At 43.6% G+C, this 27145-nt stretch overlaps 1 protein-coding gene across 1 annotated transcript in view; it reads right to left on the bottom strand.

Annotated features, from left to right (window-relative positions):
- Positions 1–27145, bottom strand: part of tmtops2a (teleost multiple tissue opsin 2a) — an 85615-nt gene that overhangs the window by 36846 nt on the left and 21624 nt on the right. Inside the window, exons 2-3 of the mRNA XM_077199242.1 lie at positions 6672–6997; positions 4387–4620 (exon numbers count right to left, since the gene is read on the bottom strand). Coding sequence (XP_077055357.1) covers positions 4387–4620; positions 6672–6997 — 560 coding nt within the window. The remainder of the gene's footprint in view (positions 1–4386; positions 4621–6671; positions 6998–27145) is intronic.

Genomic DNA, 27145 nt, shown 5'->3' on the forward strand with positions numbered 1-27145 from the left:
GTGCTCCGGCACCTAGCTCGTCTGGGCCTTCGGGTCCTCTGGAAAAGGAGTAAACTTTGCCCCTTGCAGAGGAGCTCTTTTCTCGGTATGGACTTGGTCGCCTTCTCCACTCAGCCATTGCTGACTTGCCTGTGACTATCAAGCGCAAGAGTGCGGTTCCACTGAAGTTTTTTCAGAGGCTCCTGGGGCATATGGCATCTGCAGCCGCGGTACGCCGCTCAGATTGCTTCATATGAGACCGCTTCAGCTTTGGCTTCGCGACGAGTCCCGAGGTGGGCATGGCAGCACGGCACCCTCCGAGTACCAGTTACTCCGACCTGCCGTCAGTACTCACCCCGTGGTCGAACCTCAGTTTTCTACGGGTCCGTGTGCCCCTGAAACGAGCTTCCCGGCATGTTGTTGTCTCAACAGATGCCTCCACGGGCTGGGGCGCCATGCGCAATGGACATGCTTTCACACTCTAATGTTGAGCAGAAATGCTCCTGAAAAATTCAGTGAGATTTATCACACCAGGTGTTGAGCAGAAATGCTCCTGAAGTTCAGTGAATTTCTTCACACTTAGGTGTTGAGCAAGGTTCCTCCTGAAGCTCAGTGATTCTCGCATGTAGTGTTGAGTAGTATGGCATGTCTATTGCCTCGAGTTGCTGGCAGTACGCCTTGCCCTGCACCGCTTCCGGGCGTTGCTCGGGGGTCAACACGTACTAGTCCGATCAGACAATACCGCCACAGTAGCGTACATCAACCGTCAAGGTGGTCTACGCTCACGCAACTCGCCCGCCACCTCCTCTTATGGAGTTAGAAGCATCTGAGGTCGCTTCGAGCCATTTTCATTCCCAGAGTCCTGAACTGTGCAGTCGACGAGCCCTCATGGCTTCAGCCCCTCCCTGGAGAATGGCGACTCCATCCCCAGTCGGTTCAGCTGATTTGGGACCAGTTCGGGGACGCACAGATAAATCTGTTTGCCTCTCATGACTCGACCCATTGCGCCCAGTTTTATTCCCTGAACGAGGGCACGCATGCTCTGGCGCACAGCTGGCCGCGGGGCCGCAAGTATGCGTTTCCTCTAGTGAGCCTTCTTGCGCAGACCTTGCGCAAGGTCAGGGAGGACGAGGAGCAGGTCTTTCTGGTTGCCCCTTACTGGCCCAACCGGACCTGGTTCCCCGAACTTGTACTCCTCACGACAGCACCTCCCTGGCCGATCCCTCTGAGGAAGACCCTTCTTTCTCAGGGACGGGGCACCCTATGGCACCCTCGTCCCGATCTCTGGAACCTCCACGTGTGGCTCCTGGATGGGACGAGGCAGGTTTGAGTACCCTACCACCAGCGGTGGTGGCTACCATCACTTCCGCTAGGGCGTTGTCCACGAGACACGTCTATGCGTTGAAGTGGAACCTCTTCGTCAGCTGGTGCTCTTCTCACCGAGAAGACCCCCGGAGATGCTCGATCAGCGTTGTGCTTTCCTTCCTTCAACAGGGGTTGGAGCAAAGGCTGTCTCCCTCCACCCTGAAGGTCTATGTTGCCGCCATTGCCGCACACCATGACCTCATTGAAGGTAAGTTGGTGGGGAAGCACGACCTGGTAATCAGGTTCCTGAGAGGACCGAGGAGATTAAATCCGCCTCGCCCTCCTCTCGTTCCCTCTTGGGACCTCTCAGTGGTTCTAACTGCCCTGAAAGAGTGCTCCATTTGAGCCCCTGCAATCAGTCGAGCTTGATATGTGCCCAAGGTTCCTACCACTCCCTTCCGGGACCAGGTGGTGAACCTGCAAGTGCTGCCCCTGGAGGAGGCAGACCCAGCCTTGGCACTGCTCTGTCCAGTACGCGCTCTCCGCGCCTATGTAGACAGAACGCAGTGTTTCAGGACCTCAGACCAGCTCTTTGTCTGTTATGGTGGGAAGCTGAAGGGAAAGGCTCTCTCCAAGCAAGGGTTGTCTCACTGGATAGTGGACGCCATTGCTTTGGCATACCAGCAGCAAGGTCGACCGCGCCCCCTTGGTGTGACTGCCCACTCCACCCGGAGTGTGGCGTCCTCTTGGGCTCTAGCGCATGGCGCCTCGCTAACAGACATCTGCAGAGCTGCAGGCTGGGCGACACCTAACACATTCGCCAGATTCTACAATCTCCGAGTGGAGCCAGTGTCCTCTCATGTACTTGCTTCAACCAGCTAGTACTGGACCCGCTCAGGTGTCTTCGCTTGCACGCCATTCCACTCCACGGACTGGATACGTGTGGTTTCTCCTCAGGTGAGTTTCTCCGAATGCCCTGAGTTCCTCCAGCACTCCTGACGTCGGCGCCAGTGTCTATTGCCTGTGCGTCGGCTCCCGTGTGCATGGTCCCTCCACCGAGCGACCCCCACATGTGTATTTCCACTGTAAGCCTCTCTGAGCATGTGTCTTTCCCTTTGCAAGCCACCTTGCCACCCCTGGGGTTGAAATATTCCACCTGCGGCTAGATACCCCAGTGTTCTCCATATGCATCCCTCCGGGTCATATGTGTATTCTCTAAGCCCCCCCCCCCCCCCTCTGGGTTGCCAATAATTGCATATTCCTCTAAGCTATGGGATATGCTCCCCAGTGTACCTTGGTATTCCTGTGCTAAATAGGAGTCCTTCGTCTGTGCCAGTCTCACGACAAGGATCTCAGATTTACGCAGGGCACTGGAAGACAGCCGAGAAGGTGGCGTGATTAGACTGGTAACGTCTAATATCCGACGTAACGTCTCCGTTCCCTACTCAGGGAACGAGGGTTACATACGTAACCGAGACGTTTCATAAGGAAGGGGAGGGGTTCAAACACCACATCACAAATCAAAAGGCAGAAACTACTGGTATTCAAAAACCTGCCTGGTCACGTGAAAAGACCCGCGTCTAACGTGCTTCCAAGGGGCTCTACACCTGGCTGGACGAGCACAGGCCTCTGCAACAGACAGTATTGAGAATTATCAGAGGTTTAGATGTTGGTGAATTATTGTTTAATTTAATTTAAAAATATTCACCATAATGGTGATAAGTGTTGGCTTTAGCTGGGCTCTTGCCCTTGACATTTGAAAATTAGTTATTATCTGACTGCTTTACTTGTGTGTCTAAACAGGCACAATTGTTATAGCTAAAACGTTATAGTAAAGTGATTCAGTGATAACTGGACATTTATGTTGTCATCAATAGAGATTAAAAGTCATGGAAAATGATAAGCTTCATGTTGCAATGCATATTGGGTTCCTAATATTACACCTAAACTCAAAAAGTTTTAGAATGTGAACTAATGATTTTCAGTAAAGACTACTAATGTAAACTTGTTTTGTCTACTGCACCTACATAAGATTATATGTTAATAGAACTCAACATGTTTAGTTTCAGCTTGTGTAAAAAGTTAGGGTTCCATGTTAATACAACTCAACATGTTTAGTTTCAGCTTGTGTAAAAACTAAAGTGGTATAGGGCAACGGGTTTCCACGCGATTTGCGAGTAAAGTCAACTAATTTGGGTTAAGAGTGTATGAATACTACTGACAGATCTCTCTGAGAAGCTGGACTCATGTGCATATCATTTCTATTATCCTTTTTTATCAACTTATTCCACTATATAATTAAGTTGTTAAAAGAACATGTATTTAAAAAAACTTGCAATGTATTTTCACAGAAATAAAGTTGTTTTAAGCTGCAATAATACTTGTCTGCTGTTATTGTCTAAAGAACTCACATTTTAATAGGGCAGAGGTCGACAACCTATGGCACCTATGGAGGGTTAATCGCTGAGACGTGAGCAAAAGCAAGAGAGGTGTATGTATTTCATTCAGATAAAGTACCTCGTACCTGCATACAGATGTAAATTGTGTAAATGGAACCATTTGACCAAAACGGATAGCTATCTGATCATTTAAAACGCATGAATCACCTGGTGTAAATAGGCCCTTTGGAAATCTGTTCTTCAAATTCTAATTTAAACCTGAAAACAAACAAACTAAAAGATTTTGAAAAATGTAAAACAAATTTTATGAAAAATTGCTTCAGAAATATTTAAGGTTCTGTTCTAAGGTTCCATTTCTATGTTAGCCATTATAATATTTAAAATATGTTTACGTGTTTGCTTATGTGGGGTGACTCCATGACTAAAAGGTTGCCGACAGGGTTTAATATTATTTATAATTTCTTACAATCATTTCAGTACTTGACATTGTTACTTCTATAGGCTGGTAATTTGTTCTTCATTGTTGTAGATGTAGGTTTATATTGAGCAAAGACAATGAAATCAATGTATTTGGTGGAAGAAATGTTAATGCATGTACCCATGTGGTTATATATATGTATTTTTCAATGTATATCATAAGAAATCGCAGTTTTAAGACCCTTCCTATAAATCAGTGCTAATTAAAAAGTTGGAAATGTCTAACCTGTTTGTTCATAAGGATGTAAATAAGAGGGTTGATGACTGTGCTGCTTTTGGCAAGGAGGGACGGTACCACGCTCGCAATGGGTGTGATGATCCCTGGATGTCCAAACGTGGCCATCATTGCAACAACCCCATAAGGCATCCAGCACAACAGGTAGCACACGACTGTAGTGATGACCATAAATAAAATGTGGTACTCTCTCCGCCTTGCCGCTGTCTTCCTGATACGCCCTACCTGAGGAAAAACATGTAAATTAGATTGTATTCTTTGTTTGCACCAGCAGATGATCCAGAACTAGTCTTCAGGATACGCAAATCCCTCATGAAAGGATTTCTGATCCACTATAGAATGAACCTAAAATGTGGTTTAGAGGAACCACTGACTTATCAGGTTCATGAACATTGTGGCGAGCAGGACGAGGCTGAGGGGCGTGAGAGAACGGCACGAGGCCGGTGGCGTGAGTGATAATGAATGACACCTGTGAGACGCACCAGTCTTGCATCTCTCACGGAGGAGCGGAAGCATAAAAGGAGGAGCGACGACGGTGAAGATCGAGAGAGGAACAGGCCTGATTTTATGTTGTGTTTTGTTTCTCTTTTGTGTAGCCAGCAGTCGTCCGTGAGGGGCTGCTGGCGGATTCTTTTGTTTCCGGTTCGCGCCTCCTTCCCGGATTTCGGCACCAATGTACGACCTTCGGCACGGGGTTTGTTGTTATGGGAAGAAGGAGGTGGGAACCGGCGAACAATCAAAGGCTTTTAATACTCAAAATAAAAGAAATACAAAAACAAAAGGATCCGCCAGCAGCCACACAGGTGTCATTCATTATCACTCACGCCACCGGCCTTGCGCTGTTCTCTCTTGCGGCCTCGTCCTGCTCGCCACAAACATAATTTATTGATATTTATAAAGTTTTCAGCAATTTCACATATTTTTGAGGTGCATGAACAGATATAGTAAAATGCATTCCAAATATAGTGAACCACATTTAACAAACTGATATGGTTCTCCTTTTCTGTTTCCTGTTTACCTTTAAATACTAAAATCTAGATCAGTACATTCCTTAAAATAAAGGTTCTTTATTGGCATTGATGGTTCCATGAAGAACCTTCAATATCCAATTAACCTTTCTGTTACAAAGGAAACTTTTTCCACTATGAAAAACCTTTTTAGATTATTAAAATGTTCTTCACACTAATAAAAAAAATGGTTATTTAAAGAACTGCTTATTTAGGGTGTAATCACACTTGGCAGGTTTGATTAGATTAAATCGAACACTGGTGCAATTGCTCTTTTAGTTTGGTTCATTTGAAACCGAACCCTGGTGCACACCAAACAAGCGCACCAAAACTGCTGAAAAGATGGGCCTCAGTCCACTTCCAAATGAACTCTAGTGCGGTCCGAATTAAATATGAACGCAACATGGACCAAAGACATGTAAACGACCCAAAATCGGGACACGATGTCACAAGATGTAACCCTGTAAAGGACAGGATGCTCAAGCATACCAGTTTTTTTCTCGTCATAGTTGCAATGTTGCCCATCACAGTTCGGTACAGGCATCAGAACAGCGTCTCCTCGCAGCAGATCTTCGTTTGTGTGTGTGACGGAGGGATTCCTGCCACTGTTCTGACTCCTTTACACATTTTATAAACTCTTTGTGAGCTCTCTGTAGCTACGCACATACAATGAGTGCATTTAGCACAGCATACAGCATTGTTTTGGATGTTTGGTAAGTTCCATCACTAAATAGTATACGTATAATAAAAAATGACCAATCAGGTTGTGAACAGATCCCTATGACTTTATGTTCCATATATTTAGGTTTGAATGCTAAGCGGACCAGGATTAAAAGATTTTTTGTTTGTTTTTTGGTCTGGACCGAGCAAACCGTACTACAAGTGTGAACACACCCTTAAAGATTATTTCGGGAACAAAACAATAGTCATTCCATGGCAGGCTGTGAAAAACCCCCTTTTGGAAAGTTTTTTTTTTAGCACTGACTTATCTAAAACAAATTAGCGTAGAGAGTGTGGATTCCAGATATCACCAACTTAAACATAATTTGAGGTGGTTTCAACTTTATGTGGAGTCTGAGATACTGACATAGTTTAAGCTAAGAGAGACATAGTTTAGTTCCAGAAAGGATTGTAAACGGCACTGCAGGCAATAGTTTTAAATTGTGAAATTTAACTTTTTTAAACTCCTTAGCCTGTTATGTAGAAATTGTACACACATAATTATATTGTAATATTAACTTTGAATTGATATGTTTTGATGTAATATACCTGTTTGACAGCACAGAGGAGCCGGCTGTAACAGTACACCATGACCAGCACGGGGAGTCCCAAACAAAAAATGAACAGGCAGATGATATAGGAATGTGACTGGGGAGTGTTGGCGGTCCATGTGACTGAACAGCTGGTTCCTGCCCCTTCCAGTCCATAGCTACTCCAGCCAAGCAGAGGGGGAACCGTCCAGAACAGTGAGTAGAGCCAGGAGCCCCCGACAGCCAACAAGGGTTTGCTGTAGTCTGGGGCTCTCTTGTTGTAAACAGTTAAAGTGCTGTAACGGTCATATGAAAGGATTGCCAGAGAGATCAATGATACAATCCCTGTTAAAAAAATTAAAAGAGAAATTAGGCTGTAAGCTCACAGTTAAACTACAGAGCCACAGTTAAATAGGAGGATTTTCAGACACTGCATATCTGTTATTATTTAGCATCGGGCTTTAAAACTATCATGTGATATACTGTATGATCAAGTGCATGTAATATGAATTATTATAATGACATGAATTGATTCCCTCTTAATGCCAAAATCACAAATATGATAACTCCCTCGTGAGGGACCCCCTTTCTAAAATATAAAGAATGGTAAATATTGTGTATGATCAATAAATATTGTTCCAAAGCAGTTTTAGAGAGAATATTTATTTATAAATTACAGTCATGAGCAGTGTTGGGGAAAGTTACTTTTAAAAGTAATGCATTACGATATTGTGTTAATCCCTAAAAAAGTAACTTAGTTATTTTCTCCTCCCTCGTAACTTAGTTACTTTTTACGGAATGTAAAACTCCATTTTTGTCTTGTCTGTCTGCCTTGTTTCATGTGCTTTCATGTCATGTTTAGTCTTGTGAAGTGTTGTATGCGGCTTGTGTTTTTCACTGGCTGCATGCTTTCATGTTGTCATGTTTTTTGTGAACACGTGGCTTATGAATGTTTTCATAAGCTGTGTGTTCATGTCTCGTTTTGTGTGAGCACATGGCTTTTGATTTGCTTTACTGGTCATGTGCTTGCGTTTTCTGTCATGTGTTTCCTTGTGCCATGTGCCATGTGCCCTCCTGTCGATTGGCTAGCCCCTACCATCTTGTTACCTGATTATTGATTAATAATGCGTCATCAAGCTCCAGCTGGTGGGTAATCATGCTGCTTGGTAACCGCTATGAATGAAAAGGCGTCAAAATGGACAGAATTGCTCGCTTCATATTTGTTCTTCTTTTTTTTAACCTTTGATTTTGTTTTCAAATGTACCGAAAATATACAGAAACACACTTGCATCTGTCGCAAAAGTACTAAAATCGTTCCAAAGACAGCAGGCTGTCCACCGAAGAAAATTTTTGCGGAGGCAAGAAGAAATCAGCTCTCTGCTTGCTTGCATTGCTTCAATCCCGCTTTTCGTCAATCTAAGCACACACACACACGCAATTAGAAAACTATTGCAATACAACGTTGTGAATTCTTTGGGTTTAATTGCCGTGCATCCACATCAGGAGTTTCACTATGTAACTTAGTTCAAGTTAATCTAATTTATCTATAAATATCTAATTTATCATATATAGGTTGTGTTCCGTTAAGCTAAAACCATCTAACAAAGCACTTCGGTTTATGGGTGTTCATTCAGCTCTTCAGCTTTAGCGCAAGGAGCTCAAAAACCATGTTATTTGAAACAGTCATATTAAAGGTGCTTAATATTACTGCAATATTTAAAATGTTAATATGTTTTCAAAAACATTGATGCATTATTTATCATAACTAGTACTTTTATTATTCTTGTATCATTTTCATCAACAATATGGTTTGAGTAAAATAATTCCCTTATTGTCATGCAGAGGCTATTTCATTTTATTTATCCATGGTATATGCATTTTGAATATTTATATGAAGACTATTTATATGTTGAATTGCCTAAGACTTGTTTGCATTTTAATTTAATTTAATTTATTATTAAGGCAAAGATGTTTTGGGTAAAACTTTACAATACATTTGTTATTACATTAACTAACATGAACTAACAGAGAGCAAAACGTTTGTTAATGTGAGTTAATAAAATATTTGAGTTCATGTTAATTATATGTCATCAATAGCGGTTTACTTCTGCGATTTGGTACGATTGCGTTCATAAAAGCAGTGAACCGTACTGGAGTTCCCCATCAAGGGAACTCCCGCAGCTAGTTGTGCTGTGGGAACACCCCTGTGTGATTGCGTCATGAAGAACGTGTATAATCAGTTCAATGGAAGAGCGAGATGTCATAGGCGGGCGACGTCATAGACCAGGAAGCTATAAAGCACCGCTGACAGCAGGGCTGAAAGTCCAGTCCAAAATTGACATGCCCTTCACTCGCTAACTTCCCTCCGTCTCGTTCACTCGGATGTGTGTCATCGCTTACGTTGCACGAGTGCCCACTACTGGCTGAAACTGCAATGGCTGAATTGGAACGTCCTAAACCCTTGACAACTTGGAATCAGCTATGGAGTTGATTTATTATTTACAATTGTTTTCCCATTAAGAAGTTGTTTAATGCAGCATCCAAATGTATATAGGTGTGAACTGTAAAAGGTTCAACCAGGCGCTCAGGTGAAGTATATAAAGTCCGTGATAGGTGCTCTTGGGGTAGGGAAAAGATCCAACGAAACAAAGAACAGGTCCTAGGCAGTCAGGTTAACAATGAGGAGAAGGTTAAAGTTAAAAAGCCTTTATTAAATATGGCTTAAATCATAATAAAAGTACACGAGCCAACATATTTCGACCAACACATGGTCTTCTTCAGGGCAGAGTAACACACGAAATGAGAATGGCAGCAAATTATAAGTTAGGTCCCACCTCTAATCAGAAAGAATTCAATTAGCCTAGTAAGGATTAATACAAACAATTAACCCAATAAAGCAATCAGGTCTAACGGGATAGGGGAAACCGACATAATGAGTATCTAAACAGGTGACACTCAAAAATCAAAAAACAAAAACACAATATTGAAAATTATCTCCAAAGCAATCTCCCTCAACGTAGGTTATCTGGAGAGAAAAATAGAACAAATAACATGTATTGAACATAAACAAAAAACAAAACACAAGTATAAGGCAAAAACCATATCATAAGAAACACTTAAGCTCAATGTCCTCATTAAGACCTGGATAACGGAGCGCATCCAGCTGATGAATCCAAAATGACCCACTCTGGTTGAGTTTGCGGATCCTATCCCCACCTCTATCCAAAGGTAAACGGTCAGGCTCGTTCCCTGGAATCTGAGTCTGATAATTTTTTGGAGGACGATTGGCCGCGACTCCATTCCAATCATCGTGGTCAAAGGAAACACGCCGTGGCCGCCGAGGTAGAGGAACGTCCTCGTCCATCAACACTGAGATCGTTACCGAGGAAGAAATATCCTCGGTAATTAACCTTTCTGATACGCCTCTCTCCAAAGAGCAACTATCTGTACTGTCTAAGGGTATGTCTTTTGCACCCACTCATACCTCTAGTCTATTCAGTATTAGAGTGGATCTATTCCGTTTTTATCGTAATTTACATTTAAAAACGTTTTATCATAAGTCTGCGTATAATTACAGTTGTTCCACGATGGCTGTCAATTCCGACATTACTCCTGACAGAACACCTGACAATTTAGCTGTTTCTGAAAATACACCCAACATTGACTCGTATCCTTTGTTCAGACCTAAATCCCTTTTTACTCCTGTGATATCGAATCCTTCTCTTGTTGCTTTCTGTAAGAAAGTGGATTTTGATGTGCAAAATTTTTTTGACACTCAGTCCAGACCCATACAAAAATCGAATTTGACGATAAGTGAACGCAAGGCTCTGAAGGAGCTCTCTTTGATGGCCAACATAATTATCCGCCCTGCTGATAAGGGTGGGGCTGTAGTGGTCCTGCCAAAAGACATGTATATTCTAGAGGCGACTAGACAATTAGAAGCCAAGCATTGTGAAAGAATTAATAGTAATCCTTTGCCTACACTGACCGTTATTTTTCATAACATTTTAACTCATGCCAAAAATTCGGAATGGATTATGGAGAGTGAAATGAAATATATGACTGTTGAACACCCGTCCTTGGCTACTTTTTATTTACTTCCTAAAGTACACAAACCCCTGCTGATAATCCCCCTGGGCGAAAAAAATATTTTTTTTATCAAGCCCTTTGTTAGGACTCTTCCTTCTTTCATGGTAGATACTGTGGATGTTTTAAACAGCTTATCCTGTTTAGGCAATGTTGGATCCCAATATCTAAGGATGGATGTTGAGTCTTTATATACCAACATTGACCACGAGGAGGGTTTACACGCCTTGAAACACTTTATGTCTGATCGAAATGACACCAGACATCCTTCTCATTTTATTGTACAACTCACTGAGTTTATTATTCACAACAATATCTTTGTGTTTATTGACAAACTATACAAACAGAAGATTGGTGTTACAATGGGCTGTTGTTTCTCACCTAATTATGCTTGTCTGTTTTTGGGGTTATGGGAGAAGTTGCATGTCCTTAATTCTGCTAATCCTTTCTATCACTGTATAACATGGTATGGTCGCTACATTGATGATTTACTATTTATTTTTAAGGGTACTGTTACTCAGGTTCTGGAGTTTCACCAATACCCTAATTCCATAAATAGGAATATTAAATTATCTTTAGAATACTCCAAGACCACTATTGATTTTTTAGACCTAACTATTTCTATTGATCCAGAAGGGAAGTTACACACCACAATTTTCAGAAAAAAGACTTCCAGAAACACTATCCTTAGGGCTGACTCCTTCCATCCTCCATATCTCTTTGATAATGTACCTTTCGACCAATTCCAGCGGTTACGCCGTATATGTGAAGACAATGTTGATTTTGAAAAACAGGCAGACATTATGTCAGAACATTTTATTAAAAGAGCCTACAAACCAGACATTGTTGCTCAAGCACGTTCTAGAGCTAAATCCTTACACCGTTCTGATACCTTGATCAAGAAGGGACGTAAGACAGTTACTTGTTCCCGCCCCTTCTTTGTCACACAATATAGTAGAGAGGCAAGACAGATCAAAAGAATAATTCAGGATAACTGGGCTATTATCAATTCTGACCCTACTCTCCAACAGGTTTTTCCTCAACCGGCTTTGTTCTCTTACAGAAGGGCTCCGACTCTTCGTGATAAGTTGGTACATAGTTATCTTCCTCCTTAGAAAAAGGTTAGTTGGCTTAAGAGACCTGTTGGTTTATACCGTTGTATGAATTGTCCTCATTGTAGTAATATCATTCCCTCGAAAACTTTTGTGGATTTTAAATCTAATAGAACATTCAAGATAAAAGACTTTACAAACTGTAACACTACATTTACTATTTATCGTTTATCTTGCCCATGTAAGAATGTGTTTTATGTAGGTCGTACTAAAAGACGTCTACGTGATCGTTTGGCGGAGCATAAATATGCTATTCGTATCAGTAGCCCCGACTATCAGATTGCTCAACACTTCCTGGATGTGCATAATAAGAATGATTCTCTACTAAAAATAGAGGTCTTGGAGCATGCCAAACCTTTGGATAGAGGTGGGGATAGGACCGCAAACTCAACCAGCGTGAGTCCTTTTGGATTCATCAGCTGGATGCGCTCTGTTATACAGGTCTTAATGAGGACATTGAGCTTAAGTGTTTCTTATAATATGGTTTTTGTCTTATACGTATGTTTTGATTTTTGTTTATGTTCAATACATGTTATTTGTTCTATTTTTCTCTCCAGATAAACTACGTTGAGGGAGATTGCTTTGGAGATAGTTTTCTATATTATGTTTTTTGTTTTTTTTGTTTTTTGAGTGTAACAGGTTTTTTTCCACCTGTTTAGATACTCATTATGTTGGTTTCCCCTATCCTGTTAGACCTGATTGCTTTATTGGGTTAATTGTTTGTATTAAATTCTTTCTGATTAGAGGTGGGACCTAACTTATAATTTGCTGCCATTCTCATTTCGTGTGTTACGCTGCCCTGAAGAAGACCATGTGTTGGTCGAAACATGTTGGCTCGTGTACTTTTATTATGATTTAAAGCTCCAGTAGGTCACTTTTGTAAACAAATATTTGTTAAAACTGCCATTATGTCCTGACAGTAGAATATGAGACAGATAATCTGTGGAAAAAATCAAGCTCCTCTGGCTCCTCCCTGTGGTCCTATTGCCATTTGCAGAAATACACCGCTCCCGGTCAGAAACAACCAATCAGAGCCAGGAGGAATGTCTTAGCAGTGTCAATCACGCTCGTGTACGCGCTGATCACCCCTCTATTGCACAGCGCCAGTGCGTACCGTCGTTCGTGAATCTCCTGTTCGAATTCGTTTATCCAAATGAACAAATCTTTTTTCGAGTCATTTCGTGAATTCAAAGAATGAAATGACTCGAAAACAGATTTGTTCATTTTGATGAACGAGTTCGAACAGAATTACGAACGTGCATCACAGAACAGAGCAAGGCGAGCATTTGTGCTTATAAAACTTAAAGTTTTGTATTTATTTTTGAAATGACCGATCATTTCGCTAGATAAGACCCTTATTCATTGTCTGGTATCGTTTAAAGCCCTTTGAAGCTGCACTGAAACTGTCATTTGGCCCTTGAAACGTTTGTGTCCTATTGAAGTCCATTATATGGAGAAAAAGCCTGGAATGTTTTCATCAAAAACCTTCATTTCTTTTCGACTAAAGAAAGAAAGACATGGACATCTTTGATGACATGGGGGTGAGTAAATTATCAGTAAAAGTTTTTTTAAAAGTGAACTAATCCTTTAACGTTATCTTACTAGCTATTTATAACTTATAGAAAGAGTGCAACGTTATAAAGTTACATGTATTGCAAAATACATAATGATATGAGGACCAAGTTTGTAGTCAAAGTATGGGCAGGCCATAGTCAATGTAAAGCATATTGTTGATGTTTCGTCCCTATTAGTGAATGTTCCATACACTGTTGCCAACTATTTTCAAAGGAAAGTAGCTGACGCCTTCCCTAAAAGTCGCCAAATGTCGCTAGATGACGTTATATGCTAATTAGCATATTCATGACGTCATCGCGTCGTACTTGCGCTCTGCCTGCCTAATGTGTTTTCCCTCTAAATTCATGCTAACATTCTGTATTTTAATATAATATAATATAGCCGAATGTCCAATAAAGCTGTTCTCATTGCCTATATTATTTTTGTCAGACAATAGAACAAGTAGCTATGATATAGTGAATGACTAAATCTTTTTATATGTGTAAAATTATCTGAATTGAGAGAGTTCGGGAACTGGGTGAAAGCTCTGTGATAGCGAGTATTACAAGTAATAAGCACAAGAAAAGAAAGTAAATTAAAATGGTCAAACAAAACTCTTTAAAAATAAAACAAAAGAGAAGCAGATAAGTGACAAGTCCGTGGGGAAAAAAAAAACTGGCGCGCACTCAAAATATGAATGTGCTGCTGCTTGTCTCAGCCATTCACTGAACAAGGTAGACGCAGTTAGAGAGAGTGACGCAGTGTTGCCAACTATTTTAGTAAAGTTGCTAACGTCTTACCTAAAAGTCGCTAAATGTCGCTAGATGACGTCATACGTCAATTAGCATATTCGTGACGTCATCGCGTCGTACTTGCGTTCTGCTTGTCTAATGTGTTTTCTCTATAAATGAATGCTCAGCTCACATACTGTATTTAATATATTATAATATAATATAGCCGAATGTAAAATAAAGCTGTTCTCATTTCCTATATATGTTTTGTCAGACAATAGAACGAGAAGCTATGATATAGGCCTAGTGAATGACTAACTTTTTTTATAGGCCAATGTGGAAAATTATCTGAATTGAGAGAGTTCGGGAGCCGGATGAACAAAAGCTTTGTGATAGTGAGTATTACAAGTAATACCGTAAGCAAAAGAAAAGGAAGGAAACTAAATTATTTAAATAAACGTGCGCTCAACAGATGAATGTGCTGCTGCTCCTCTCAGCGACTCATTTGCGCGATTCTTTTGCAGTCTATATGCGGAGGGGTGCACTAACTGCAGGTGAGAGGGGCTGCTGCTCAAGGACTGGGCCGCCTGTGAGTGCTTTTGGATGGGGGTGGGACCCACGGCAGCACCCGCTGCTCGTTGAGAAGAGTAAGAACGATATGTGCTTTCACGTCAGAGAGTCTCCAAAAGTCTCCAATAACACCAGAAAAAGTCGATAGATTTGTCGCTAGTCGCTTTTTTGAAAATGTGTCGCTAGAGGGTTCTAAATACTCGCTAAATATAGTAACAAAGTCGCTAAGTTGGCAACACTGGTTCCATAACTGTTTACAATCCGCCGTCATCGGTGGTCCTGCTTACTAGCCTGCGCGTTCACGGCAGGCTCCGCTGTGGGGGAGGAGCTGTGGAGGGAGGGCTGTAGCGTAGCAGAGAGCAAGGGGGTTGGACCTGTAAGTTGTGCTTGTTCAAATTTTCAGGTCAACATTTTTAAATTGTTTAAGTCAAAATTAAATTGTTTAAGCCTCAAAATTTTAAGTCAACATTTTCTCAAAACTCCCTACTGCAATTTTAAGCCATATTTAATAAAGGCTTTTTAACTTTAACCTTCTCCTCATTGTTAACCTGACTGAGTGCCTGGGACCTGTTCTTTGTTTTGTGTATAGGTATGTTTGGGTTGTTCTAAATTTAAAAACATTATAATTAATATATCATAGAGTTTGTGGTGGTGGTGATTAGACGAGATCTGTGGTGTTGTCACAATCGTGTTGCATTGTGGTATATGGAACTGCCTGAAGTGTACATATGAAGTAGACTCGCTCCCTCGGTCAAAATCGAGGGAACGAGGGTCTGTCCATATAAACTTCCCTCGTCCACTTCACGAAGTGGAACGCACTTCAAAATGGTGGCAGGGATTTCCCCCGAGGGGAAGTGCTTAGGGAAGTTCGCAAGCGCGTGTCTAAAAGTGGACTGGAACACAGCCCAGATTGTGTCAGTTTCTGATAAGCCTGAAACAAGTCGATCAGGGCATGCAGGAAGTATGGCAGGCGAACGCAGAGTTTTGTTCCCTCTCAGGGAACTAAGGCTACATACGTAACCCGAGATGCTCCCTATCAAGGGAACTCCCGGTGCGCACAGTAGGTAGTCAACCAGAATGCCTTTTACCACCGTGCCAGCCGCCGCGACAAAAAAATAAACCAGTCGCTATAAAGCACCCCTGATAGCAGATCGCTTCAGCTTCTGTGCCTTCAGCAAGCACTCTCTCTTTCAGTCCTTGTCTACTTATTGTTTTCTGTCAAGTTCACAATATATACAGTATATATATATATATATATATATATATTAGGGCTGTCAGTTAAACGCGTTATTAACGGCGTTAACGCAAAACCATTTTAACGCGATTAATTTTTTTATCGCGAGATTAACGGTCTTTTTGGTCTAGCAAAGTTTGTAGTTTTTTTTTTCACATGCTTTTGCAACAGGACGCGGCATGCGCGGCGCTGCGCTATGAAACCCATTCATTTCAAGGGCTTGCGCCGTGCGAGGACGTTTTGTTGCTTCGTCGACCAAAGCGCAAGTGGATCTAGACCGGAAACAAAACAACAGGCACGCGCACACACACTTGTTTGGGCTTGCGAGCCGGCCAAATAGGTTAAAGTTACGTTTTGAGTGGATGACGAGCGCGAGACGCCGAAATGGATGCCAATAAGATTCTGAATGGAAAGTTTACTTTTAAAAAGTTGCCAAATGGTTCCATTGACTAGACCAAAGTGATATGTGTGTTTTGTCGTTATGAACTGAGCTATCATCATCGCAGCACGTCCAGTCTGAAATACCACTTGATGATGGCCAAGCACACACACACACACCTAATGCGAATTCTCCGCCCCCTCGTCAATATCAGTACCTCGTCAGTATTTCTTTCACCCTTTTATTGATGGACAGTGTTACATTGTGTTACAAAGAAATTATTTGCTCCAAGTGAGAATGTTTGTGTGAAATTGAACACAGTATTGCCTATGTTGTTTTCAATAAAAAAAAATGTGCACAAAGAAAGCAATCCACTTTTTTCATGTTGATAAGAGCATTAAAATGAGAAAAAATAATGAACAAAGAGAAATCAAGAGAAATTTAGAATAGATAAAAATGTGCGATTAATCGCGAGTTAACTATGACATTAATGCGATTAATCGCGATTAAATATTTTAATCGTTTGACAGCACTAATATATATATATATATATATATATCATGGCGAGCAACCAAGACTTTAAGCGTTGTGTTGTTCCCTGCCCACGGTACATCACGGGTGGGGACACACATCAGCTTTGTGTTGCTTGTTTGGGAGTGTAGCATGCCCAGTCAGTTCTCGAGTGAGCTGACTGTGACCATTGCGAGAGAATGTTCGTGAGGACGCTAAATTAAATATTGACTGGCCAGCCGATGATTCTGAAGGAAGTGTTGTAAAAAAGAGTTTAATAGATGAATGACATTTATCATCTAGAACACAGCCTCCACATCGAGGACTCACGTTTTTTCCCGATCTCTACACCTCATTCAGATTTTTTAACCTGCAAACATCCACTACAGTAATGTTATGGATATTTCTGATTATGATTATTTGACGGTGCCTCGGGCGGAAGAGATGCTTGCAAGCTATCTCTCCCCCGAGTCAGCGTCATCATTAAAAGACCCGACGTCACCCACCAAGCCATTAAAATCTACTTCCATGCTGGTGGGTAAAGCATATTTGGCAATAGGTCAGGCTGCGTCATGCCTGCACACTATGTCTATACTGCAGGCATACCAGGCTGATCTGCTGAAGTACATTGATGAACGTGAGGAAGTCAGCGCGGACGCAATTCGAGAATTGCGTCGCACAACAGACCTGTCTCTCCCGGTCACCAAGGAGACGGCCAAATCAGTGGGCCGGTCTATGGCAGCCATGGCGGCCAGGGAGCGTCATCTTTGGTTAAATCTACCTGATATAAAGGATAAGGATAGGTCTGTTATTCTGGACGCCCCGCATTGGCCTTCAAGTCTGTTCGGCGACGCAATAAATAGTGTCGTTGATAGGTTTCAAGAAACAAAAAAACAAGCAGCAGCGTTCCATAGGTTTCTTCCTCAACGTTTCGATGTCCCCGAGACTGCTGGGCGGAAAATAAATATTAAATCTGAGCAGTATCATCCTGCTACAAGCTCCTTACAGCACAGAGTGCAACAAAAACAGAGTGTCGCCGTTCGGGCTCTTCCACAAACGGGGGAACCTGGGTGGTGGTCGCAGTCCAGGCCAATTAGGAGTAGGCAAAATCTGAGGACTGTCATCTCTAAATAGGGTTGGGCTAAGAAGAAGTCCTGACGCCAATGGTGTCAGACTTCTGAGGGTGGTCCCCTCCAGGGAGGGATGGTTTCTAGAAATGTAGGGGGATGCTGACCAGGTTTTAGCGTCCCTATATGATCCTCCGAGGAGGATCGTAGAACGGTCAGTTCGGTTGTTCCCTGCCGGTTCGCCGCTTCAGGGCACCGAAGTGACCGTTCAACCAAACCCAGAGGTCAGGCTCGAGAGACTAGTACCCTTAGTAGAATTTCTGGCAGCGTGGAAACTACTGCTAAATATTTCTCAGTGGGTCCTGCATATAGTAGAAAAGAGTTACAGCATTCAGTTCGGTTATCAACCGCCCAGATTTCAAGGGGTCCTTCCCACAGTGGTGGACCCAGAGCAGGCTCTGGTTATGGACCAGGATGTACTGACGCTTCTGGAAAAATGAGCTGTAGAAAGGGTTTCTCCTCCCAGCAGAGAGTCAGGGTTTTATAGCCGTCACTTCATCGTTCCGAAAAAGGATGGTGGGTTGCATCCTATTCTAGATCTGTGTCATTTAAACAGTAGTGTTCAGAAACTCAAGTTTATGCTTACGCTCAAACAGATTGTATCACAGATTCAGTCCGAGGACTGCTTTGTCACAATAGACTTGAAGGACGCTTACTTCCATGTATCCATCCATCCTCATCACAGGAAGTGCCTCAGGTTTGCTTTCGGGGGCGAAGCATACCAATATCGGGTTCTTCTGTTCGGCCTAGGTTTATCACCCCGCACCTTTATAAAATGCGTGGATGCAGTTCTGGCTCCTCCGAGACTCCAGGGCATTCGCGTATTAAATCATATCGATGACTGGTTGACCCGAGCAGATGGCAGTTCGGCATCGAGATGTCGTTCTGTCTCACATAAAGATGTTGAGGTTGCGGATAAATGCCAAGAAGAGTGTGCTCCTCCCAGCTCAGAGGACCACTTTTCTAGGGGTGTGGGATTCGACAACATTGCAAGCACGATTTTCTCCAGCACGTATTTCTGCGTGACAAAACTTTAAATACAATAAATAAACTACAATATTTATAATTTAATAAGATATAGAGCCAACATTTGGACACATCAAGAGATTCATTGCCTTTGCCTGCTCATCAGGCTGGCTATCCATATGAAAGACGGAACATTAACACCTATTGCCCTGCACGCATGATAAAGCAACTGAACTGTCCCTCCAAATGAACTAAATAACATTTATAGAATAATTATGAACTTAAATGAAACAATAATCGCAACATTTCAACAAATAAACTATTTTATCTGTTTTTACATTTTAATTAGATTTTCACCCTTGCCTTGTCCTTTCCTCATGTTTTCTCATGTCAAACATGTTTGAGTAGATCCTGTGTAGGCCCTACCTCTCGGTTTAAGATGGATTACATAATCAGACAACATTTATTAAATATTTATACATTTAAAGGCTTTAGACAAAGCCAATTTATTATCGTGACTGAGCTGAGGCAAGTGGCTTTCGGTTCATTTTTGTGACGCGCAGGTCCTGGAGACAGAGACGACAGATAAACTTTTGCCATTAGCCTAATATGAATAAAAGTTTACAGTTTTGAACAATGTAGGCTACTCTACTCTTATCTGTATGACCAAAAAAATACGGAGTAACCTATTAAGTTATTTCAGCAGTTATGAGAAAAATAAATCCAAATGAACGCGAACACTAATTCAACATGCCGGAATAATACGCGACTTTAGAACAATACATAGCGCCACTCGATGTGGTGTGCCAAAACACTTAATTATAAACGTCAATGTTTCATTCAAAATAATCTCAAAACGCTTTGTGACATTTTGAAAAGCCGTGCATGTATTAAAGCCACTGGAACCATGAACGTAACTGAAACGCTAGTTTGGAATTTATTGTTAGTCATTTAAACGTGCCTGTTGCATATCTTTATTTTATATGGTCTATTGGTGAAGTAGCCTATAGCATTGATTACTGTGGAGGGAGGGGGTGGGGGATTAAAATAATTCAGCATAAGCAGGGATGTTTAGACCAGAAGGAAATCCCCCTGGCAAATCGCACCTTGCTTAAAACCATGTTTTTAAAAACTCTATGTCAAAATATCAAAATATACTGTATATACAACCCCAAATCAGAAAAAGTTGGGACATTTTGTAAAATGCAATAAAATCAAGCATCTGTGATTTGTTCATTCTATTTAACCTTTTATTAACTGACAAAAGTACAAATAAATGTTTTCCAATGTTTTCACTGACCAACATAATTGTATTTTATAAATATGAACAAATTTTGATTTTGATGGCTGCAACACACCCCCAAAAAGTTGGGACAGGGACCAAATAAAAGTAAAAAGATTATCCAAATTTGATTATCCAACTCTTTTGAAACAGTCCACAATGAGCAGGTGAATTGGTAATAGTTGAGGGTATCGTGTTTGGGTGTAAAAGTGTTCCTCAGTCTTTTTAATCAAAGATGGGTCATGGCTCGTCACTTTGTGCCAAATATCTTGAGAGAATTGTCAAACAATTAAAAAATCACATTTCTCAATGCAAGATTGCAAAGAATTTATGCCTATCATTATATTCCATTCATAATATTGTCACAAGATTAAGGGAATCCAGAGAAATCTCAGTCTGTGTTGGGTAAGGCACTAGACCTCTGTTGAATGTGTGAACCCTCAGATGGCATTGCGCAAGATACCATCATGCTACTCTGTCAAATACAGCCACATGTGCTCAGGAGTAATTTGGAAAACCGTTTTCACTGAACAGTCTGACGCTGCATCAAGAAATGCCACTTGAATCGCTGTTACGCAAGAGGATAGCTTTACATCAGTTCTATGTGGAGATGCCGGCGAGTTCTCTGTGCCTGAGCTCATCTCAGATGGTCTAGAAGAAAGTGGAAATGTGTGCTGTGGTCAGATGAGTCCTTGTTTCATCTTGTTTTTGGGAGAAAATGGACATCGAGTTCTCAGACCCAAAGACGAAAGGGACCAACCAGACTTTCACCAGCGACAGGTGCAAAAGCAAACATCTGTCCTGGTTCTGAGGTGCATCATTGCAAACGGTATGAGTAACTTCCTTTATTGTGAAGATACCATTGACATGGAGGCATATATTTGGATCGTACAGAGATATAAACTGCCATCAAGAAGACATCTTTCCTGGGAAGCAAGACAATGCCAGGCCTCATTCTACACTTGCTAAAACTGAGTGGTTTCTAGACACTCTGCACCATAGAAGGGATGTTCCTCCTGCCTTACTGCAGTCCAGATATGTCAGACCGTTGAGGGGCTGTCTTGTATCAGACAAGTTTGGGAAAATTTTCCACTAGCAAAACTCCAACATTAGTATCCTCTACTCCCAAATGATTAAAAAGTGTAATTAAAAGGAAAGGTGATGTGACACAGTGGTGAACATGTCTCTGTCCCAACTTTATTGGGGTGTGTTGCAGCCATCAAAATTTGTTCATATTTACAAAATACAATTATGTTGGTCAGTGAAAACATTGGAAAACTTTTCTTTGTACTTTTTTCAGCTAATAAAAAGTTAAACAGAATGAACAAATCACAGATTCTTGATTTTATTGCATTTTACAAAATGTCCCAACTTTTTCTGATTTGGGGTTGTGTGTGTATATATATATATATATATATTAGAGGTGGGCATAGATTAATTTTTCTAATCTAGATTAATCTCACTGGAATCTTGGAATTAATCTAGATTAATCTCGATTAAAATGGCTCATTCAGAATATGTGTGCTACCCAAATAATGACTAAAAGTAAGTCTTTGAGAATAGTTCGCCTCGCGTAGGGATGTGAATTTCTGCCAAAAATGCCATTCGACAATAGAGGAGCAGTCGGATATCGTTAAAAAAAAATTATAAAACAATTGCACAATTACAATGACAGAAAGGGAGGCCAGTTTCATCTTTAGCGATTTGTCATCGCTAAGGAAGCCGGCAACATGCAGATATGTTTCTTCGCTGAGGAGCCAAGACTGAGCTCAGGCGATCCCCGCGGTACAGCGGAAAGTGGCAGGAAGACGTAACGTCTCCGTTCCCTACTCAGGGAACGAGGGTTACATACGTAACCAAAGACGTTCCCTTTCGTTGTCACTCCGAGGCACCTAGCCGACGCGCAGGCAATAGACACTGGCGCCAACGTCAGGAGTGCTGGAACTCAGGGCTTTCAGGGAAGCTCACCTGAGGAGAATATCGCAGGTATCCAGTCCGTGGAGTGGAATGGCGAGCAAGCGAAGACACCTGAGCGGGTCGAGTACTAGCTGGTTGAAGCGAGTACATGAGCGGACACTGGCTCCACTCGGAGATTGTAGAATCTGGCAAATGTGTTAGGTGTCGCCCAGCCTGCAGCTCTGCAGATGTCTGTTAGCGAGGCGCCATGCCGGGGTCTCAGGATCACGTGAGAGTAAGCTGGCCCGAATTCCAGGCACGCTTCGTCAACAGAGAATGCGTTCAGGTCCCCTACCCTCTTGATGGAGGCCAGTGCAACCAGGAGCGCTGTCTTCATAGACAGGAATTTAAGCTCGACTGATTGCAGGGGCTCAAATGGAGCACTCTTCAGGGCAGTTAGAACCACTGAGAGGTCGCAAGAGGGAACGAGAGGAGGGCGAGGCGGATTTAGTCTCCTCGCTCCTCTCAGGAACCTGATGACCAGGTCGTGCTTCCCCACCGACTTACTTTCGATGAGGTCATGGTGTGCGTAAATAGCGGCAACATAGACCTTCAGGGTGGAGGGAGACAGCCTTTGCTCCAGCCCCTGTTGAAGGAAGGAAAACACAACGCTGATCGAGCATCTCCGGGGGTCTTCTCGGTGAGAAGAGCACCAGCTGACGAAGAGGTTTCACTTCAATGCATAGACGTGTCTCGTGGACGACGCCCTAGCGGAAGTGATGGTAGCCACCACCGCTGGTGGTAGGGCACTCAAACCTGCCTCGTCCCGTCGAGGAGCCACACGTGGAGGTTCCAGAGATCGGGATGAGGGTGCCCCGTCCCTGAGAAAGAAGGTTCTTCCTCAGAGGGATCGGCCAGGGAGGTGCTGTCGCGAGGAGTACTAGTTCGGGGAACCAGGTCCGGTTGGGCCAGTAAGGGACCTGCGGCCAGCTGTGTGCCAGAGCATCCGTGCCGAGCGTGCCCTCGGTCAGGGAATAAAACTGGGCGCAATGGGTCGAGTCGTGGGAGGCAAACAGATCTATCTGTGCGTCCCCGAACTGCTCCCAAATCAGCTGAACCGACTGGGGATGGAGTCGCCATTCTCCAGGGAGTGGCTGAAGCCGTGAGAGCTCGTCGGCTGCACAGTTCAGCGCTCCAGGAATGAAAATGGCTCGAAGCGACCTCAGATGCTTCTGACTCCATAGGAGGAGGTAGCGGGCGAGTTGTGACATACGGCGGGAGCGTAGACCACCTTGATGGTTGATGTACGCGACAGTGGCGGTATTGTCTGAACGGACTAGTACGTGTTGACCCCTGAGCAACGCCCGGAAGCGGTGCAGGGCAAGGCGTACTGCCAACAACTCAAGGCAATTGACAAGCCATAGCTGCTGGGGTCCTGTCCAGGAGCCCGCAGCAGCATGTCCATTGCACATGGCGCCCCAGCCCGTGGTGGAGGCATCTGTTGATATAACAACATGCCGGGAAGCTCGTTCCAGGGGGACACCCGCCCTGAGAAAACTGAGGTTCGACCACGGGGTGAAGAACTGACGGCAGGTCGGAGTAACTGGTACTCGGAGCGTGCCGTGTTGCCATGCCCACCTCGGGACTCGGTCGCGAAGCCAAAGCTGAAGCGGTCTCATATGCGGTCTCTACGCGGCTGCAGATGCCATATGCCCCAGGAGCCTCTGAAAGAGTTTCAGTGGAACCGCACTCCTGCCCTTGAATTGTCTCAGGCAAGTCAGCAGTGACTGCGCGCGCTCGCTCGTAAGCTGCGTGGACATGGCGACCGAGTCGATGTCCATACCGAGAAAAGAGATCCTCTGCACGGGGCAAAGTTTGCTCTTCTCCCAGTTGACCCGAAGGCCCAGACAAGCTAGGTGCCGAAGCACTAGGTCCCTGTGTTCGCAAACCTGATCTTGAGAGTGAGCTAGGATCAGCCAGTCGTCGATATAACTCTGGATGCGAACCCCATGTTCCCGAAGGGGAACAAGGGCAGCCTCGACGACCTTCGTGAAGATGCGAGGAGACAGGAGTAGCCCGAAAGGGAGAACCGCGTACTGGTATGCCTGCCCCTCGAAAGCAAAACGAAGGAACGGTCTGTGTCGAGGAAGAATGGAGACATGAAAGTAGGCGTCCTTCAGGTCGATCGCTGCAAACCAATCCTGGGGCCGTATGCATTCGAAAACGCGTTTGGCGGTGAGCATCTTGAACGGCCTCCTGTGAAGGGAGTGGTTCGCACGCGCAAGTCCAGGATTGGCCGTAACCCACCGGTTTTCTTGGGGACAATGAAGTTGGGGCTGTAGAAGCCGGACCTCATCTCGGCTGGAGGGACAGTCACGATTGCACCCTTCGCCAGCAGGGTGGCAATCTCTGCTCTCATGATGGGGGCATTGCCACCGACTAAAGTGGAGCGGACTCCCCTGAAGCGGGGAGGAGACCGTGCGAACTGAATCGCATAGCCGAGCTTGACGGTCCGCGTGATCCAACGGGACCGACGGGGAAGCTCTAGCCAGGCTCCCAGGAACTGAACCAGCGGGATCATGCGAACCACAGGCATCCCCCGGAGGGGCAGCGAAGCGGAGTAACTGGCCCAGACGTGGGCGGCATAGCGGCCCGGTGTGGGGGCACAGTTAGCAACCGCGCCCTGGCAGAGGGGGCCAGGGGAGGACCAGGCTGGTCGTCCCGGGGGCGCCTGCTCTGCCAGGGGTCTGGCGACAGAGGGGGACAGGAGCGAAGCGGTCTGTGGACGGCACGCCGTGTCAACCACCTCTGGGACAGAGGGGGGCGAGGAGAGCACGGCTTGTGGGCGGCGCTCTGTGTCGCCAGAGAACTCTGTGAGCTCAGGGAAGAGGGGATTGTTTCTGTTTTTAACCACATTAGGGTGCTGCCCACCTGTGGGTGAGCAGCGGGGAGTGGAGAACAAAAGATTCTCCCCCGGCCCTCCACCGGGGGAAGGAGTGGTCCTGCTACCACCTCCTGAGAAACAATCATCATCCCTGAGCAGCCCGTCTCAGGAGCGCCGCTTGGCCCGGCGTTTAGCGGGGGGCGGGGCAGGAGAGGGCTTTGGCGCCTTCTTGCGGCTTCCTCCGCGACCGGCCCTGGGTGGAGGCTGCTGCGTGGTCCGAGCGGGAGCCGCAGGAGGGCGCCCTCGGCGGGAAACAGGTCGAGGCCGGCCGGCTGGGTGGAGGCAGCAGCGGGCCGGCGGGGCAGAATGTGTTTGATGGGCTCGGTCTGTTTCTGGGCAGTTGAAAACTGTTGGGCAAAATTGTCTTTTACATATTAATGAAAATGCCTTTAAGCTACACTCATTCACTGATGTTCTTCAAAGGGCAAGTGTGGAATATTTCATACTGGGTGATGAGACATACCTTTTAAACATTTGCATGTAAATAAGTTCATTCATATCATGCCAAAACAGATTATTCTCCATCATTCAGATATGAAAATTAAGTATGGACATTAATTCACCAGATTTTCACCAGAATATGAAGGGAACATTTACTATTCCTTTGTTTTTTCCCTTTAATTATGTAAAAGCCTGTGTTAATAAAGATCTTTGAGTCTGTTGACAGAATCTTAGGCTGTCGCATTTGTCACTGTGTATGCAAGAAACGGCACACAAGAGTAGAGCTGAACATATATGCACTCCAGAAACACACAGAAGAGGATTACAGGGTAATTTTCATATTCTGAGTGTGTTGTTGAACACTGTCAGACACTGCAGCTTACATTATGAAGAATGTTAAAGAGGACCTATTTTGTTTCTTAACTCCACGAAACTCCTCGATTGCAGTCTTGAGTTTTCTTCTGGGAATGTACACATCACAATATTCTTCATTTAAATAATTCCCACCCAAGGCATACAAAAAAAATGAAGGGGACGAGGTCTGGTTGAGTTGTGTTAATAGTGTGTAAGTAGCATGACATTTCTGAAACATGTTCAAAACTGCACCAATCACAAAAATGGTGTAGAAGCAGAAATGTGAGTCTTGTGTTTTCATTAAATACTTGTCTTTCACATGAATCCTTCGTAAAAAACAACAACATTAGGCTACTACGTGAGCTGTTGCCTAAATTATTATTGTGGGGACACTACTACACCAGGGCCCTGTACCATGAAGGTAGCTGAACAAACTCAGGGTTACAGGATTAGTTTTGAGTTGACAAAACCAAACCGATGCAATCAGGCTTCATTGGTACCATGACAAAGCTCATCGACTTTCTCTGTCAACTCAGGTTTGATCCTTAAGCTACGATTAGGTTACTCCACTTGTGCATGCACATTCAAAAGTGACGTTGGCACCGAACAACCAATCGCGCTCGATATGGATAGGGCGAGAGTGATATATTTTTCCGCGGAGGAGCAAAAGATAATCATTCAGAAGTACGATGAATTTAAAATATATTTTAAGCTCGAAGCAATACTGTCTCTGCTGCCAAAGCAAGATAAGACTGTTGGAGAAAGAATGCTGATTGCGTTAAAGGACTGCTCCACCGCCAAACAAAAGGTCACACCCACTTCAGCCCCTCATTTCATTGAACAGACATGTCAGGTGATATATATTTTTAAAAAAATATTAAAAAATTAAAGGGGCGGTGTGAGGTCTAAAAAGGTAGTTTGTTGCCTGAGGGCAACACCATGGGTTAATGATTTTCAGATTAAGGCGTTATTAACGCAATTAACGCAGCATCCTTTGTTCATCCTTTGGCTAGCATTACATTATATGATCACATTCTTTTTCATGCAAATGCCTTTAAAACATGCAAGTGCGAAAAGACAAAAGAGAACGTGCTGTCTGTGAATGTCCTTTCACGCACAGGGCGCACAGATAGATGTGCGCCAGAATCGACTTCTCTTTCGCGCTTGAACGAATAATAACACACAATTATGCCAAAATGTCCGGTTTGTTGAGTATCCTCAAAAGAGCAGTCTTAAATTAGTTAAATAAAGTAAAGAGTTGTGAGAAAATGGGACGCGTCCTCCACATGTGCAGCAGTGACAGCAGA

The sequence above is a fragment of the Siphateles boraxobius genome, unplaced genomic scaffold, assembly GCF_051911475.1.
Source record: "Siphateles boraxobius isolate OS27281-9 unplaced genomic scaffold, OSU_SipBor_1 41, whole genome shotgun sequence".
Lineage (NCBI taxonomy): Eukaryota > Metazoa > Chordata > Actinopteri > Cypriniformes > Leuciscidae > Siphateles > Siphateles boraxobius.